This window comes from Trichosurus vulpecula, chromosome 6 (assembly GCF_011100635.1).
Source record: "Trichosurus vulpecula isolate mTriVul1 chromosome 6, mTriVul1.pri, whole genome shotgun sequence".
NCBI lineage: Eukaryota > Metazoa > Chordata > Mammalia > Diprotodontia > Phalangeridae > Trichosurus > Trichosurus vulpecula.
The window spans coordinates 220436692-220455251 of record NC_050578.1 but is presented as its reverse complement, the minus strand read 5'-3'; the positions used below and the strand labels follow the sequence as shown (position 1 = coordinate 220455251).

Genomic DNA, 18560 nt, shown 5'->3' with positions numbered 1-18560 from the left:
CAATTCTCGAAACCCTTCTCCATAAATACCATGCACAAGAGGCACAGATGCTTTAATTCTTTCACTAGAACCAACAAGCTTTTCTAGTTTACTCCCAGTCATAACTAAGGCTCAGCTCCTTCCAGATCTAGTTTGTTACCATTATTCTGTCTACAACTTAAAATTTTATTCCAAATATGGTATTACATCTCTTACATTCTGTCAGCAACTCACAGACCTTTTAAAACCTAACTCTTCTGATTATGGGCCCTGAATGGCGTTCCAGCCAACCTTGTCTTGTCATCACTTGTTTGCTTCTTTTTATATCCAATCTCACTTTTCTATCAGCAAGTCTTTGACCAAGACGAATTCTACCTCCTGGGAAAATTCCAATCCTCTTAGCTTAACCACCTCCAGGGAAGCTTTTTGATTAACCATACACAGAACAAGAAAAAAATCTGAGCTGGAAGGCCTCTCAAAGAACTAGTACAACCCATACCACAATAAGAATCCTTCTGTTTGCAATATACAAGTGGTCAGCCAGCTTTTGCTTTAAGGCCTCAAGTCAAAGGGAATCCACCATCTGCCCCAAGGCAGTCCAAACCACTCTAATTTTTAGTGAAGTTTTTCCCTTTATCAACTTCTATCCGTTGTTCCTACTTCTGGTGTCTAAGAGACTATCAGAACAAGTCTAATACTTACTTCTACATGAAACCCTGTGGAATACTTGAAAACATTATCAGGTCCCCCTACCAATCTCTTCTTGTCCAGGTTGAAAAAGACCAAGATGTAGAGGGGAAAGATATGACAACCACCTTCAAAATTACCTAAAACACCTACAAAAAAAACCCTATTCTTAGAATCCTCTCACTTTACTCATCCTCTAGTCTTCTGCTCTGGCTGTCAGTTTTTCTATTCCATCTATAGCTGCTAGTTACTAGAAGAATTCTGGAAGTCAAGAAGGTACAAGTTATAGTTACCTGAAGGCATCTCAAGATCCTAGACGGTCAATTACTACCTCTATGAAAATGACTTCCAGGTGTACTTATCTAGCCCTCATCTCTCCTACATCTTCAACTGCCTATTGAATATTTCCATCTGGATGAATTCCTGCATGGACTTCAACAGGTCCAAAAGAAAACTCATCATTTTCCTCATTAAACGACCTTCTAAAATCCCCTATTTGTTGGGGGCAGCAGCATTCTATCCACTCACCTTTATCACCTCAGTCTTTTTTTCAGAATCCCAATCTTCCTTCTGGCTCACCTCAACTCAAAATGTTCCCTTCTTCCCTTCTATTCATTATCCTTTGTCATACCTACTGTTCCCTCCCCTCTTCTCCCTAGCAGAATTAGCAATCTGAGGTCAAAGTTTTATTTGTTATATCTGTTAGGGCCAAGAGTCCAGTTTGACTAGAGTAGGGACTTAATAAATATGGGCTGAATTGAATAGCCATGACCTTTAAGAAATGCCTGTCATGTAGACCATAATGAGTTTCTTTTGATTACATACAAATAAAACATATATAAAAACACATGCAGTATATAAATATATCAATCACACAAAACACAAATGTGGAATATCTAGAGAGGGCAAGGAAATAAATTACATAACATTATACTACATATTAGTTGAACCATCTGAAACACTGAATGAAATAATACTAGTAAAGGGCAGTATAAGAACAGGGAGGAAAAGGCCCTGGAGGAAGGGTGGGAAATCTGGCCTTCAAGAATAAAATTAAGTAATATAGCTCAGAGAATGATACCTTCTATCAATTTTTGACTGGAAGTCTCAAAGTCTGAGGGTAGAGAACAGTTTCAATTGAAGAGCTATTAATTTTTCAAAAAAACAGCGATAAGGACTATAAATTACTATAGTAGGCTTAAGTGGGTGAAATGAAGGAGCAACAGCACCTTCAATCACTTGGCTGACCAAGAGCATCACTAGGTATGACAAGCGGTCTAATAACTTGGAGAATCTACTGCATCTTCTAGTGCTTCCTGTCTCACCCCATTATCTTCTGTCTCTACCTTTATTCTTTAACACTAGAGAACTGAAGTAGACTTAAAGTGATTTTTTGCTTCAGTAGTTTTACTGTTCTTAATTTTAAAAATTCCACTGAGTTGAACCTTTCACTTGTTATTCTACACAAAAAAAAAAACCCTCTCTACTTAGCTCCACAAAAAAGTACTACCTCCATATTGTTCTTCAATTTTTAAAAATGAGACTGTGATCGTAAGTGGGAAAATATGATTTTAGTCCCTGCTTCAAGACTTAATAATAGTGAGACAAAATAATACTAGTAAACAAAAGATTCAGGTCTCCCTAATCCATCCATGGTTTTTCTACAACTCCTGGCTACTACCCAATCTCTCTCATCATCTTCACAAAACTTAATAAAATTGTCTACTTCCAATGCTTCACTTCCTGACTCCCCCTCCCCCCTTCCCAAACAACTGGGCTTCTATTCCCATCACTCTAATGAAATTGTTCTCTCAAAGGTCACAAATGATCACCTGACCATCTCCTACTTTACATTCACCATGTATGAAATTGAGAATGTCATCTCCTTCCCCTGACCCCTCCTCTGTCAAAATTTGCTTTCTGATTTTGCCATTTGTTGTATCACCAGCACTTAGCATAACGCCTGGCACACAGTAACACTTAATAAATACCTGTTAACTGACTTTACTACTTCCATCAGTATTACCGCCACTTACCCAGTCTTGTCATGCTCCTTGAACCTTGGTGTTATCTTTTACTATTCCCACTCTCACCTTTCATATCCAATAAGCTGTTCCTCAAACTCAGCATGCCATCTCCCATCTCCAGGCCTTTGCACAACAGGCTGCCCCCATGCTTGGAATGTCCTCCCTCCTCATCGTTGCCTCTTAGAATCCTTAGCTGCCTTCAAGACTCAGTTCAGTTGTCATCTCCTAATTGCAGACTTTCCTGATCTCTCCCCCACGGTTGTTATTGGTCTTTCCTCAAATTCCCTGGTTTTTACTATCTGTGTACGTGTTGTATTCTTGAAGCAGAAAGTAAATTCCTTGTGGGTTGAAGCAGTTTCATTTTTGTCTTTGCATTCCCAGCACCTAGCACATAAAAGGTGCTTGGTAAGTGTTTATTGAACTCCGATTTTTTACGTCCCCCTCCCCCACAAAGCAATGATCTTTACCTCCTGAGACATCGTACAGCACTTTGTCTGAACCTCTCTTATACATGCAGCACGTATTATTTTGCAATATAATTATCTGAATACATCACAGTCCCCTAATTAGGCTGTGAGCTCTTCAAGGGCAGGGACTCTGTACATTTCTTCTCCTCAGTGCTTCACAGAGTGCTCTGCATACTGTAGGCCTTTAATAAATGAATTTGATAGAGTTGAAAGGTGAATTATTGTACATGAGCAGAAAGCTGGTTCTTTCTCAAACTTATACTCTAAAGGATCATCATTTTGAAATCAGTTTGGCTGAAAATTGTTTACTTGAAAAAAAAAAAGAAAAAGAAAATTGTGTACTTAAAAACTACCAACACTTAAAGAGCTCAAAGCATTTTCTTCACAATAACTCTGTGGGATAGCTATTTAAATATTATTATATCCATTTTTACCTGTTTCAGAGATTAAATCCTTGTCTAAGGTCACAAAACTATCAAGTGTCACTGTCAGGATTTTAACTCAGGTACTTCTAAGGCAACTGTTTTTTTCATGACAGCTGCTTCTTCATTTGTGTATAGCTTCAAGACAAATAGTATATGGCTACTTTCACCAAATGTAGGATGGATCCAAAATAACTGTGATAAAGTATCTAAAAATCTAAACTGATAGGGGGCCTTGGGGAAGGCAGAGGAGGTTTCTAGAGAAATTACTTATTTTTTCCCCCTCTGCTATTCAACAAACTTTTTTGGGAGCACCTAATATATGTAAGGATCACAGTTTACTGATTGTGGAGGCCACAATGAAACAAACGATAATGTCCTTGAGGCAACAAGATGGCACAGTGGAAAGAGTCCTGCCCCTAGAGTCAGGGGGACCTGAGTTCAAATCCAGCCTCAGACACTTACTAGCTGTGTGACCCTGGCCAAGTCATTTGTCCCTGACTGCCTTTAAAAAAAGAGAGAGACAATGTCCTTGACTTCAAGGAGCTTATGCCTAACCACTTTTATTCTGTTTTAATTTCCTTTCAGCTATGAAGTAGTATTTTGTTGGAAAGCTTGAATTAGGCTTAGGAATTATATTAATTTGTCATAGTAAGATCAAAAGGTTCTTAAAAATAAATGCGAAATGTGAAGGAATTGGAGAAAAAATTAAGTGTATTACATATACCATAAAGTAGGATAAATGTGCCAACCTATTTATACACTCTGCAATCTGTATTTACAGTCAAGACAGAGTCTCTTAAGTCTTCTGATTATTAGGTCTCTAATCTCTCTTTTAAAATAATTTATATTTTGGTCATAATTGAAGATACTTATCTATGTACCAGGGATATAATCTAGTAATTCAAAGAGATCCCAAATAGCTCTTCTTCAAAGGAAGATCTCCAGTAATGGGAAAGTATTTTGACGAATGAAGAAAGAAAAAAAAAAGGGAACTGTCCTTAGAATGTCTTTTCTATAAACAGTAGCTATACAACAGAAGTATCTTCATATCTTATTTACATTATAGCCTGAACTCACTTTACACAACTTTCAAGAAAGCTTAAAGTGAACATCTTCTACTGTCGTTTCCTTATTGACTTTTGTTATAATTTAATTTTTAGGGCCTTAGGGTGTAAATAATAATACTCTTCAGAATTCACTTGAAGAACATTTTATCTTGGTCAATGGTTCATCTGAATTCAATTCTTCTACATAACATAAGCAAGAAAATAGCTTAAAATATTAAATCACATAATCTTTCTAAATTCTTCAAAATCAAATATTTATCACATTAAAATATGCCACATGATTCTCATTTCATTACAATATTTCAATGGAATCCAAAGGAGGGCAAAGACTGTTATATTATCATAAATTCGGACACTAGCAGGATTTAATGGAACATTTTCCACACAAAAAGTGTTTCATGAAATCTAAAGTGATTTATAAAAGTAAGTTATTATCATTATAGTATCATCATGGTATTCAACAGGACTAATCAATAAAGGATCATAAAATCTGTCAGAAAAGACAGATGCTCTAACAACACTTTATCAATTCATGCACCCCACAAGTGTCAATGACAGAGATCTTCTGCATACAGTGGGAGTAGTGCTAGATTTAGAATCAGAGCATCTGGGTTCCTACTGTCTCCGATACACCTGTGTGACCTTGGTTAGCTGCTTTAAGAGCTCTCAACTTTAATTTCCTTCTCTATAAAATGAGGTGTGGCTGGACTAGACCAGAAGTGCCAAACTCGGACCTTCCTCCAACAAAACTGCCCAATGAGATTAAAGGATAATTTGGAAACGTTTAGCAAAATATGAAAAAATAAGAGTACAATGTAGATGATATTAATTTATGGTTTTCTAAGTCAATAGGTAGCCAGGATCCTTTCTATGTGAGTTTGGGACCACAGGAATTGATGATCCCTAAGGTGCTTTCCAGCTTTAAATCTAAGGCCTGATCAACAACAACAACAAACTCTATAGTGTGAATTCTATGGAAAGACGTGGTGACAACCTGGTACAATTAGGTGAATTATTGTGAAATAATTTAAAGTCAATACACAGAGAACGAAGATGACATCTTGGAGGGAAATTTTTGGCATGATGCTGCAGGAATTTTTCTTGGTCATATATTATTCAATAAATGACTACAGCATAATAGCACCATAAATTATAAGCTGAAGGGGATTTGGAGGTCATCTAGTCCAACCCACTCATTTTTATATAGCTAAGGAAACTGAGGTCCAGAATGATAAAAATATAGGTTTTAGTTTCTGACCTGATCTCTGCAGCACTGTTAGTCTACACCATAGTCTAGGGTGAGGGAACTAAGAATAGTCTTTACATTTTAAAATGAATTTTTATTGAATTTGAAATATAAAAATCATTTTTGGCTTGCAACTGTGCAAAAACAGGTGGCAGATCAGATTTGGCCCTCCTGGTAGTTTGATAGCCCCTAGTTCAGACACGATCTATACTAACTTTTAAAAATTCACATGCAAATCCTGAAATTTGCCCATTTCTTTGTAAACAACACCCTACTTTAGCACCATACAGATATCTAACATAACAATCCAAAACCAGAATCATCATACCACTAAAAGGAAATATAGTGAAGTAGCAGCCATTTAGCCCATCAAGATCATAGTTTATCATAGAAAGATAGATAAACCCAAACTAGACATTTTATTATATTAGTTTCAATATTATGGCATCAAAAGGATTACTAAAAATTCACCTAAGATGTATGTGAAAAGCTCTCTAATATACCCGAAGAAAAACTACAGTTCAGAGAGTTTAAAATAGAGAACCTGCCATTTTAAAAGATTATTCATAGATAAGAAAAACAATTCAGTAAAACATTTCATCTTACTTTAGACCCTTTCAAATATGCCACCATGGACATAATTAGTTTGACTTTAAGAAGAGTTGTGGCACAGTGCCATAGTCCAATGACTGACCTTTTCCCCTGTAGGGTTTGGTTTCAGAAGTGACCTTCTGCCATTCCTTCCTAGTAACCATCAGAAAGACAAATTGTACCAGATGACTGTGAAAACTTTTCTAGCACCAAAACTTCACTCAAAGGTCAGGTTAGGACCCACCCACTAAATTTGTTGACTACTACAGGATGTGCCACATGGAATTTCCATAATGTCAATCAAAAAAGATACAAGTCTAGCTATGTTGAGGACTCACCATTCTGCCAGTTACCAGACACACAGACTCAGAGTCATTTTCAATTTCTCTTGTTCCCTTCATCTATACATTCCATTAGTTGCCAAGCACTATAGGTTATAACTTCATAACATTGCTGCCATCTGACCTATCTCTCTATTCTAGTGACCAACATACTAGTTTAGGTTCAAATCACCTTTTTCCCACAACAGCTGCCTAATTCCTCTCCTGCCTCAAGTCTCTACTTTCTCATCAATCTTCTATATGGCAACATTCCTAGTGAATGTTACTTTCATGATCAAACAACTCCAGAAAAATCCCTATTGCTTCTAGCATCAAATATAAACTCCTACCAGGCACTTCAAGCCCTTTACAAGCTGGCTCCAATCTACCTTTCAAGTCTTATTATGTAGTATTTCCCCTGCTTCCTGCAACCTAATATCTGCTTGGTGTTCTTGACCCATCATGCTCCATTATCTCCCATCTTTCTGCCTTTGCACAGCAGGCTGGAATATGTTGCTTCCCCACCTCTGGCTCTTAGAATCTCTAGTATCCTTCAAAGTTCAGCTCAAATGTACCCCTCTTACACAAAATTGTTCCTGATCTCCTCTCCACTTTTACTATCACCAACTGTCCTTGTAAATATTTATTTCACATATATTTATGTATACATGTTGTTTCTGCCATAGAATGTGAGCTTCTGGAGGGCAGGGACTATTTCATGTTTGTCTTTGTATTCCTAGCACCCCTAGTGCTTAATAAAGGCTTTCTGAACGAATGTATATGTTTATATCTACATCTGCTTTATGCTGCCATACACAGGCACTTCAGAAACACTTTTACCAACAATCACCAATTACTTATCATCTACAGTGACAGATCTTGTATCAAAAACACAACTCTGCATCTACAAAATGATTGCCCCCAAAGGAAAATACAATATAACTAAATAGCTACTTCCTAATCCCTCGCTTCTACCCAACAAAAATAAAAAGGCTACTGTCCCCTCCTCCCAGTGACACTCAAGGATCCATGACAGATGAGTCATCAGCCAGATCTTCCCAGATGCCAGCACCGTCCCCCTCCCCCACTAAATTATCTTATGTTCAACTTGTATTTCTACAGGCATATACTGTCTTCCCCAATAGAACATAAACTCCTTAAAGCAGGAGTTTTTTTTTAAATTTTTTTTGTATCTAGTTGCTCAGCATATAGCAGATGTTTAATAAATGCTTGTTGACTGATTCTCAACCCCTCTACTTGCCCCTTCCCTGTTCAAACAGGGGCAAGTCCTATCCATTCTCTCACCACATCATTTCTCTCATTTGTTACAGCCCTGGTCACGTCTCACTTGGACTAAAACACACTGGTCTCCTCGCCCTTAGCCTCTTACTTTGCCAGTCCAACTTTTATACAGCTGCGAAATGGACATTCTGAAAACCCCAACATCACCATGTCACATGTCTGCTCAAGAAGATCCAGTGGTTCTTTAAGGCTTTTAGCATAAAATATAAACCCCTCTGTTTGGTATTTTAAAGTCCCTCAGGACCTGACTCACAGCTATCTTTCCAGACTGACTGCCCCCTACACCCCTAATCCATCAATGGATTGCCAAACCCATCTATTGAGGTTTTCCCTACATGCTATTGCTTCCTCCTGCCTGTCTGTTAGCACAGATCACATCCCATGCCAGGAATATTTTCTCTTTTCCCTCCTGCTTCCTGGAACCTCTAGATCCCCCTTCAAGACTTTTCTCAAAACTTCTACAAAGCCTGGAAACAGTATGGCAGAATCGACATATAGACCGACATACCAAGATAAAGTCAAAATGGGTACAGGATTTATACATAAAGGATGATACCATAAACAAATTAGGAGAGCATGGAATACTTTATCTGTCAGATCTATGAATGTGAGAAGAATTTATGACCAAATAAGAGACAGCATTACAAAACGTAAAATGGGTAATTTTGATTATATAAAATTAAAAAGCTTTTACACAAACAAAATAAACAAAAACCAAAAAACGCAACCAAAATTATAAGGAAAGCAGAAAACTGGGATAAAATTTTTGTAATAAGTATCTCTGATGAAGGCCTCATTTCTCGACTATATAAAAGAACTGAGCCTAATTTATAAAAATACAAGTATTACCCAATTGACAAATGGTTAAATGATATGAACAGGCAATTTTCAGACAGAGAAATTAATTTTCAGATGAAGAAATTAAAGCTATCTATAGTCACATGAAAAAACGCTCATTCACTATTGATTAGAGAAATGCAAATTAAAACAATTCTGAGGTACCACCTCACACCTGTCAAATTGGTTAATAGGACAAAAACGGAAAACAATAAAAGTTGGAAGGGATGTGGGAAAACTGGGACACCAATACACCGTTAGTGGCATTGTGAACTGATCCAACCATTCTGGAGAGCAATTTGGAACTATGCCCAAAGAGCTATAAAACTGTTCATACCCTTTGATCCAGCAATACCACTGCTAGATCTATATCCCAAAGATATAAAAAAAGGGGGGGGGGGACACGCACAAATGGATCTATTTGTGCAAAAATATTTATAGCAGCTCTTTTTGTGGTGGCTAAGAACTGGAAATTGAAGGAGTGCCCATCAATTGGGTAATGAAATATTACTGTGCAATGAGAAATGACAAGCAGGATGATTTTAGAAAAACCTGCAAAGAGTTAACATAAACTGATGCAAGGTGAAGTGAACAGAACCAGGAGAATATTGTACACAGTAACAACAATATTTTTTGATGAACAACTGTGAATGACTTAGCTATTCTCAGCAATACAATGATCGAAGACAATCCCAAAGGGCTAATGATGAAGCATACTATCTGCCTCCAGAGAAAGAACAGATACTGATTCAATACAGACTGAAGCATGCTATTTTTCACTTTCTTTCATTCTAATCTTCTTGTACAAAATGACTAATATGGAAATGTTTTATATGATTGCACATGTATAACCTATATCTGACTGCTTACCCATCTCAGGGAGGGGAGGAAGGGACAGAATTTGGAACTCAAAATTTTTTTTACAAGTGTTTAAAAATTAATTCAACAAGTAATTGAGGGGGAAAAAAATGTGTGTGTGTGTGTGTGTGTGTGTGTATAAACTTTCCTCAAGTATGCCTGCCACAAAAAACTTCTATTTTCCTAGTTATTAGTGTTTTTTTTTTGACCAAATTATTCTGTATACTTAAAAAAAAAAAAACAAACTTATTGGTATACCATTTAAGCCCCTGGAGGACAGCAACTGTTTTCATTTTTGCACCCTCAACTCCTAGCCTAGTACCTGACTCCTAGTGAGGGCAAAACAAATGAGTATTTAAAACACAACTATTAGCTTATGTCAAAACTCAATAGCAATCTATGGAGCCAAAAACAACCCCAAATGAGCGATTGCTGTCTGCTTAGAAACAGGATTAAGATTACCTTTTTATTCATTGGCGGGAGGAGGAATAAAAAAGGGAAGTAAAAGGCAAGAGTATAACAGTTGTCCAAGGACATCTTTGAGCTCAGAATAAAAATTTTTAAAGAGTGGTAAATTCATTCAAGATTCTTCACTGAAGGAGAGTAGTATTTAATGGACTCCATGAATATGCATGGACTATCCCATCAAAGAAATAGAAATATTAATTTTAGGATTATAGATAACTCCTGGAGCCATATTCTTTAGGCATTAAAAATGTTTCTCTACAAATATAATGGACAAAACCTGAGACATTTAAGTCAAAGAAAAGCCAACAAGTTAACAATTCTGCAAACAAGGAACGACGACAGATAGGTGTAGGAATACTGGGCAAGTATGGCATTAAAAAAAGCACTCAAAGTAGAAAAATGCAAATGTATACCCTAGTGAAGATACCAAAGTCAAAAAAGCTTATGAAAAAGACCAATGAAAACTTTCAAATGCCTTAACAAGAAAAAAGGTAAATAAAGATCTTCAAAGAGACAAGCTGCCTCTAAAAAAAAAAAAAAAAACATTCTTAAGGAATGGCCCTTCTCACAGAAATCAATTTTTCTAGGCAATAAGAAATAACAATTTATCTTATGATTGAGAAACAAATGTATTTCTATTTAAATAATGATGGGGAACTGAGAAAATCAAATTCATTCTGATCTCATTTTGTAATTGATTCTGTTCTGTATCACCATTACCTACCTAAAATCACATTCCTTCGTTATTAACTTAAGTTCAGAAGTTTAAAAGTTTAGCTTTCCTATAATGAATGACCAGTTTTCCTCTTTAAGTTTAAAAATGTTTAGCTAACCAACAAATCACTTGGGGGGGGGGGAGCAGCTACAGGCAGGGCAATTGGGGTTAAATGACTTGCCCAAGGTCACACAGCTTGTATATGTGTCAAGGGTCTGAGGCTGCATTTGAATTCAGGTCCTCCTGATTCCAGGGCCGGTGCTCTACTCACTGCGCCACCTAGCTGCCCCTGTCACTTATTAATGGAAAGAAACTTGTTATCTCTATACCACCAGCTGTCTTTGATAAAATAAGAGGCAATCTGTTATCTCTCTATGACTACTAATTATCCTTGTACAATTAAATAAAAAGTTATTCTTGTAGGTTATAGGTGGGTTCAATCAATCGGCAACAGGATGGAAGGAAGGGTTGTTGCTAGCCTTGCATTCTGTGATACTTCTGACTTTGTAACCTATCACTGTTTTCCCCATCTATGATGCTAACAGGTTTTATAACCAATCATATTGTTTTCCTCATCTATGATGCTGACTTCAAATTTTTGGATGTTCCTCCTTTTATCTGTAAAAATGCTCAGCTGTCATTTGGGGTCTTTTGGCTTGCTGGGGAGCTAAGAGACCCCTTTTATTGGTAACTGCTAGTCTTACCAATAAATTGACTCTACTCAGAGACTGGTGCCTCATCTTCCTTTATTTCAGAGAAAACCAACATTATCAGAGGGTCCCCCATTTTCCTACATTATTGAAAAAGAATATGAAAACAATTAAAATTGTAAGGAAGGCATTTTAAGTATTGAGTATGCAGTAGTCATTTTCATTTTGTAAAACTGGCATCTTTGTTAAAATAAAGAGAAAGAGCTTACATACTTAGCTACCTCATCAGTATCTAGATCTCTACTCCCTTTTGAATCACTGACTCCCCCAGATTACAGGAAAGTGCTACTTACCCTGATGATGAGGCAGGTATTCCCAAAGGAAGTCTGAAAGATTGTAGAGAAGCTCACAGACACACACATACACACACACACACAGAGTGTGTGCACTAGTGTACCCCCGGCATGTGTGGGGTAGCACATCCTGGAAGGGCAGTTTCTGTAAGCCAAGCTCATTACATCCAAGAATGTTGAAGAAGGACAGTCATTTGACAAAACAAAGACAAGAAAACCTTATAATATTTACTAGCTGTTATCCTCTAGAGAAGGTAATAAAACAGGCAATTATTTCTATACATGTTCATTTTCTTTGTTTTCTCTTCATTACGTATTCAACTATAACAGTTATAGTCCTTCACACCCTGACACTTTAAGGTTTTAACAAGAAAAAAAATCACTTTCTCAAATTCTTGTAAATATTACCCGACTACATTTACTAGTTTACTTGCCTTTATAAGTGACTTTTGAAAATTACATTATTACACTTCAAAATCTAGATAGATTTAGAAAATGTTTTCAGAATAGAATTTTGCAAACGTCCACTTCAATGGGCTAGAATGCCCATTTACAACATGTTACTGCAGAAGTCCAGAGGTCATGTTGTTCCAGGCCGTATATATAAACAAACCACACAATAACCAAACTGTAAAGGCCACAGCTCTTAATTTTAGATTACAATTATACAAATCATATCCAAACACCGCTTCACATAAATATGTCTAAATGTGGTACTATGTATGGACTTTGCCAAGGCACATCTATGTCTGGAAATACATTTTAAGTACAGTGTCTCCAAAGTACCCTGTCATGTGTTAAACATAGCTGCCACCAATTAAATATTATGTTACTAAAAATGTCTTTCCCCAGATGACCATTAGTCCTAGGATTCTCCAAAAGACTACTCAAAAAAACTTAGCATAAACACAAATACTATTGCAATGTTCTCACTACTAACAAGCAGCATCACCACAAAAATCACACCGTATCCATATTACAGACCTGCTATTACAACAGTCTGAAGTGTAGAAATACATACTAATTGTAGTCATCTATACAACCTTCTGAAATTGGACCAGGATTAAGGATAGACTGCTTCTAGTCTTTCAACTGAAGATGGGACCAATGAATTCCCAAACTCTCCAACACTTGCCCTCTACTCTCATATGCCAGATTTCCTGTAAGATATACTTTCCCTTCACAGGATCACAGGACTTACAGCTAGGGCTGGAAGTGTCTTTAAGGATCATTTATTCCAACCACCTTGTTTTACAGAAAAAGGAAACGGAAACTCAAAAGAGGCTAAGGGAGTTCCCCAAGGCCACACAAGCAGTATTTAGCAGAGGCAGGATTTGAACTCAGGTCTTTTGACTCCAAATCCAATGCTCTTTCCATTACCTCATGTTGCCTCTACTTTTAGAGGTGAGAAGGTGGTTAAAAATAGAAGACATGTAGATCTATGGTCAAATTATTTCCTCTTTTTCTTTCCTAGTAAGAAGGGAACAGAAGGAACTTTGCATAAAAATTTGAACATATCAACAATTATATTAGGGCAGCACTGTCTGTAATAATTCTCTAGCTCTTCAAACTAAGAAGGTAGTTTAGTCATTTTCTACAGTCACTAAAAAGGGGCAAATTAATAAAATATAACAAATTATTTTTCAATAAAATCTAGACGATAGAAAGAGTTTTCAAGGGCTATACTCTAAATTCTTTTTAAAATTAGTTTTATTTTGTTTAAACCTTTTAGTACATTAAAAAATATACAATCCATTTGACAAGTATGATTTTGGTTAGCACAACACTAAACGCTTGTGGCTAAATTAAATGATTTTAATATAGTCAGAAAGTAAAATTTGATTTGGGCCCTAAAAATTTTCCTTGCAAAGCATAAATTAAAATACTGGTTATTAAGATCACTATGCAAGAAATCTTCAGTAGCGTAATGTAGTTTCAAAAAATAAACCAAAAATGTGGGCCTATTAACTAGAGAAATTACATATGTAATGTTTGTGACACACATGAAAAACATCACTATGGGAGACACAAATGGTATAGGATTGATCCAAAAAACAAATGTGACTACTCAATACTCTATTGCCAGAGCTTAAATGCCATTATTGTTATACTGGTGAATAACAAAACAAAACCCAGCTCCAAAGTATGCTAAAGTTATGTCAGAAACAGGGGGATTATGCAACTGGAATAGAGGACAAAATGGTAGAGAAACAAACCTTTTTTTTTAGTGTCAAAGAGAAATTATAAAAAGTAGACACCATATGTTTCAGGACACTCAAAATAGGTTTCCAACACCAAGTAGTTATTTGTTAACTCAGGACATACCAAAAAGATCTGTATGTAAAAATATGAGGCCTAACCTATTTGACAATATCTCTTTAAATAAATTACAAGCATTACTCCATACACCAAAAAGAAAAGAAATTTTTAAAAAATCATATCAAACAGGTCCGGTTAGAAAACACAACTTTCCATTTGGGTATAGCATTCTACTGTAACAAAGGAGAAATCAATGCTTTCTGCCATTTTGGCCAGAAGCACCACCAAACCTTCCAGGAATTAAATCAGTCCAAAAAACTGTCCCTTTAGATATGTTGTAGGCATAATAGTCTCTCCAAGGGCAAAAGTTACCCTTGTTTTAGTGGGAAATCCTCCTGAGGTGTCCAAACATTTTCCTACTTTGGGTCAGCCAGAAGTGCTCCTTTTAGCCTTTCTTTCCTCCCCCTTACTCCCCCCTCCCCCCAGATTCCCTCAGTTAAATCAGAGTTTCCAAAACACTAAGCAAATCCAGGTTGAAGACATCGGTACCACTCTCTGATAAAAGGACACCATCTAGATGGAATAAACCTGGAGATGCTGGTACAAGAGTGTCATGCTTGATAACGCATCCTCCGATGGTCTTCATAAAGTTGCTCATTTCTAGATTGACCCTCTTCATACATTTATACATAACCTTCTGAGGTTTTTCTTGGTTCCATGCTTTTCGGGGCACAATGTTGGACCACACTAAAATGACGTTCTTGAACATCTGCTTGATAAATCCTAAATCTTTCTTAATTCGGATCATAATATCCAACAATCTTATTGCTCCCAGATCATTGCCACCCAGGTGTATCACAAGCACATCAGGATCTGGGAGATGCCGCCGAGCATGAATCAAGGTGGGTATTAACTGATCCCACATCATGCCACTCTTTCCTAGCCAGTGGAGTTTGGCATCCTCCATTCGAATGCCCAGCTGTGGACCAAAGCTTCTCTTGAGTGCCCGTTTTTCTGCCCAGAAAACATACGAATGACCACAAATCCATACCTGCTTCTGCTTTCTTCTGGCATCTGCTATTAAGAGAACACAAACAAGTATTAATGTTTTCTCCTGAACTCAAATCTTTTTAATGTGATCGTGGTCTAGTAGTACTAAGTTTATAATTTTATTTTCTTCTATATTTTGGCAAAGCTGTATTCCCAATCCTTTTTATTTTTAAAGAATCCCATTTGTTAAAAAAAAAAAGTATATTACATAATCTGGAGAAGCATAAACTTAAATTTTATTTACGTTTCATCCACAGGTATCAAGAAAAGTTTACCTTCCTTCAGATGGCTTTGCTGGTAAACAATGCCTGCACTGGATAGAAAATCTAAGGAAAGTAATCCAAGTTCCACATCCTTTATGGCTGATCTTCCAGTGGAATACATTTTTGGTAGTCACCTGCAAGGATGATGTCCTAAAACACACTTGGTCTTACAATGGCTTTTGGGGGAAAAAGATTATTCATAGATGATAAGTTTCCCCATCCCCTAAAGAACAAAACAAATTTATTAAAGTGTTATTCCAACTGCCCAGTCAGGCTCATCACACCAAGCGTGGTAACTCTTTCCTTTACCAGACATCTGCATTCATGGCCCAGCCAACTCTGTACTGTACTACAATGTCAAGAGTTGGTGCTGCAAATGTGTGAATTTGACTAGTGGGAAATTATTGCTCAGGCAATGTAAAAAGCTACTAAAGGAAATGCTAGAAATAACTACTTGATCTTCTACAAACGCTTTTAAAAAACTTCACTGAACAGGGTCATGGAATGAATCCTCAATATTTAGTGTGAAAGCCTACTTCCAGGGCCAGCTCTTTTCATTACTGTCTGAGATAACAGACTGCATTCCCTGTAGTCATCTTAACAGCTTGATTTTAGACAGTAAAAAGAAGAGGTCCTTTAGAGCAACATCAATTTTACACCAGACCACTTGCCTCATCAGCAACTACAGGCACCTCAGAATAAGGTCCTTCAAAAACAGATATGCCCTCTGGCATCTTCAGCCACACCACCTATATACCATAAATCATGAATTGTGCTGAGCTTCAACAAGAACTAAAAATAGCTATTTGTGAATGTTAATATTCAAAACATACTTTCAGGGTTCTGCTGTTCTTTATTCCAATCAGTTTTAAAGTATAATTACTTGCTTTACATAGCATATCACAAAAATATCACTAACAAAATTCCAGAGTAAACAAACACTGGAAAAAATGAAAAGAATAAATGTATTACAAGACGTTTCCTAAATTCCTTTCAAAATAGGGTACTGTTTTTTTGTTTGTGAGATTGAGTTTCCCTATCTCATCAATCCCGACAGCGCAGCAGCAACTTATAGGCACAACCCCACTGCTGATCGGCATGGAAGCTTTGACCTACTGTTTTTGACCTGGGTGAGTTTTCCCCTCTAGGCAGCTTGGTGGCCCCTTGGGGAATGCCAGACTAGTGTTGTACTTAGTGCAGACACCAATCAGATTTAGCCCAACTTCATCTCAGTACTCCTGAATGAAGCAACACTTCCTAGTAGCAGGGACTTACAGACATATGCCATCACGCCTGACCCTCACAAAACGGTTAAATTGGTTTTAGGCTTAAAAATACTGAACTCTTACCCTTAGAAAATAAAATTCCTGCCTTTTTTTGAAACAGTGCTTCACTCAAATCACATTTACCTCCTGATCACCAGCCCTTTGGTTTACACAGAATTTTTCTTCCCCAAACGACAAGTGCTCCAGTATAATATTGTACTGATATGTCAAAAATAGAGAGGAATGGCAATTATTAACATTTTACTAATTACTAATTAGTACCATCTTATTAGATCAATTCCTTTGATCAATATCCTAAATTTAACGATTTATCATGCCACAGTTCACCCTGGGTTCTCAAAGGCTATTTCATCAGAATATAAACCAGCAAGGCTCCAAATAAGTGCTTAGGGACAGACTGTATGTCTACTGTATGAGGATCAGTTTATCTGAGTATAGAGAGACTCATCTTTATGCTAGCTACAAGGTGATAAATCACCTGTCCACCAAAACTCTCAAGAGACCATCTACGAATTTATAGAAAGGCTGTGACTGACGTTGGGGTAGGGAATACTCACACAGAGAAATTACAGGCCCTTCATGTACTGAAGGAGAATCCAGAAAAAAAGGATAAGAGTACTGCTAAGGTCAATGAATCAGTTGCGAAGAAACAATTGGAATTCACATTTACCTTGTAATTCCTACCAATACTTTAAAATTGTGCTACCAAACAACAAATAGGTGAAGTAGGGCCGAGAACATACTTAAAACGAAAAAAGAAAAAAAAAGACACCAAGTCATTAGAATTTTAATGCCTAAAGCACATTTGTATTACAAATAGTACAGAAGAAGAGGTTCAGATATATTTACCAATTCTAACATTCACAATCCACGATGGAATGGAAACCCATTTACCAATATTCTGAATGAAAGAAAAGTTATGTTGCAAGAAATTTTTATTGTATCAGGCTATAAAACAGATTTTTTTAACAATACCACACACAAAAATCTCTCACTATTTAAGTAATTCTTACCTGACTCACCCACACTAAGCAATGCCACCTTTTATTCTTAAAGGTACTCTTTCCTTACTAATAATATTCATTACCAACAAACTCAGAATCTGAGTTCCCAAAACATTTTGTGTTTCGTAACACAAAATGAAAAATAATGGGAATGTTTATAACATTTCCTTTAGGCACTAAAAGTGGGCTGATTCATATGGAATTTTGGAAAAAGGTCATTTACCACTGAAACTTTCTACTCGTTAAAAAAAATATTCATGACATATCCATACATGAAATTGCCATTTATAATAGAGAACAAAAATAACGATTTTCAAGGCTACTTACCAACAGTGGTCACAGGAGGCTGGGAAGGGTATTGAGAACTTGTGGTTGGAGGGTACTGTCCACCTGGTGGTGGGTAAGGATAACCTGGGAAACCACTTTAAAAGAAAAAAGTGTAAGAGTAAATATTATGACAACATACAGTTTACATACACATAGGTCAAATTTTAAATTTAGTAATGAGTAAACTTACAAAGTTGTAAAGCTCTATTTCACTATTTGCACAATCTTGTGAAAATTCTGTTGGAATTCAATCCTTTCAATATAGAGATGGGTTAGAAAGGGTGTGATATACTGCATATTACATTGACAGACCTAACTAAATGTATTGGTTAATTCTGCAGAATTACTTTTTTGTTATTTCTTTTTAAACTTTGCTATA

The 18560-nt window shown here is 36.6% G+C and overlaps 1 protein-coding gene across 2 annotated transcripts in view; it reads right to left on the bottom strand.

The window, feature by feature from the left end:
• Nucleotides 1–18560, bottom strand: part of TSG101 (tumor susceptibility 101) — a 98820-nt gene that overhangs the window by 13113 nt on the left and 67147 nt on the right. The window contains exons 7-8 of one of the 2 annotated variants that reach the window (XM_036763105.1): nucleotides 18182–18276; nucleotides 14054–15328 (exon numbers count right to left, since the gene is read on the bottom strand). In XM_036763105.1, coding sequence (XP_036619000.1) covers nucleotides 14748–15328; nucleotides 18182–18276 — 676 coding nt within the window. In that variant the 3' untranslated portion in view covers nucleotides 14054–14747. Of the gene's footprint in view, nucleotides 1–14053; nucleotides 15329–18181; nucleotides 18277–18560 lie in introns of those variants that run through there. The other variant, XM_036763106.1, reaches the window with a different exon arrangement.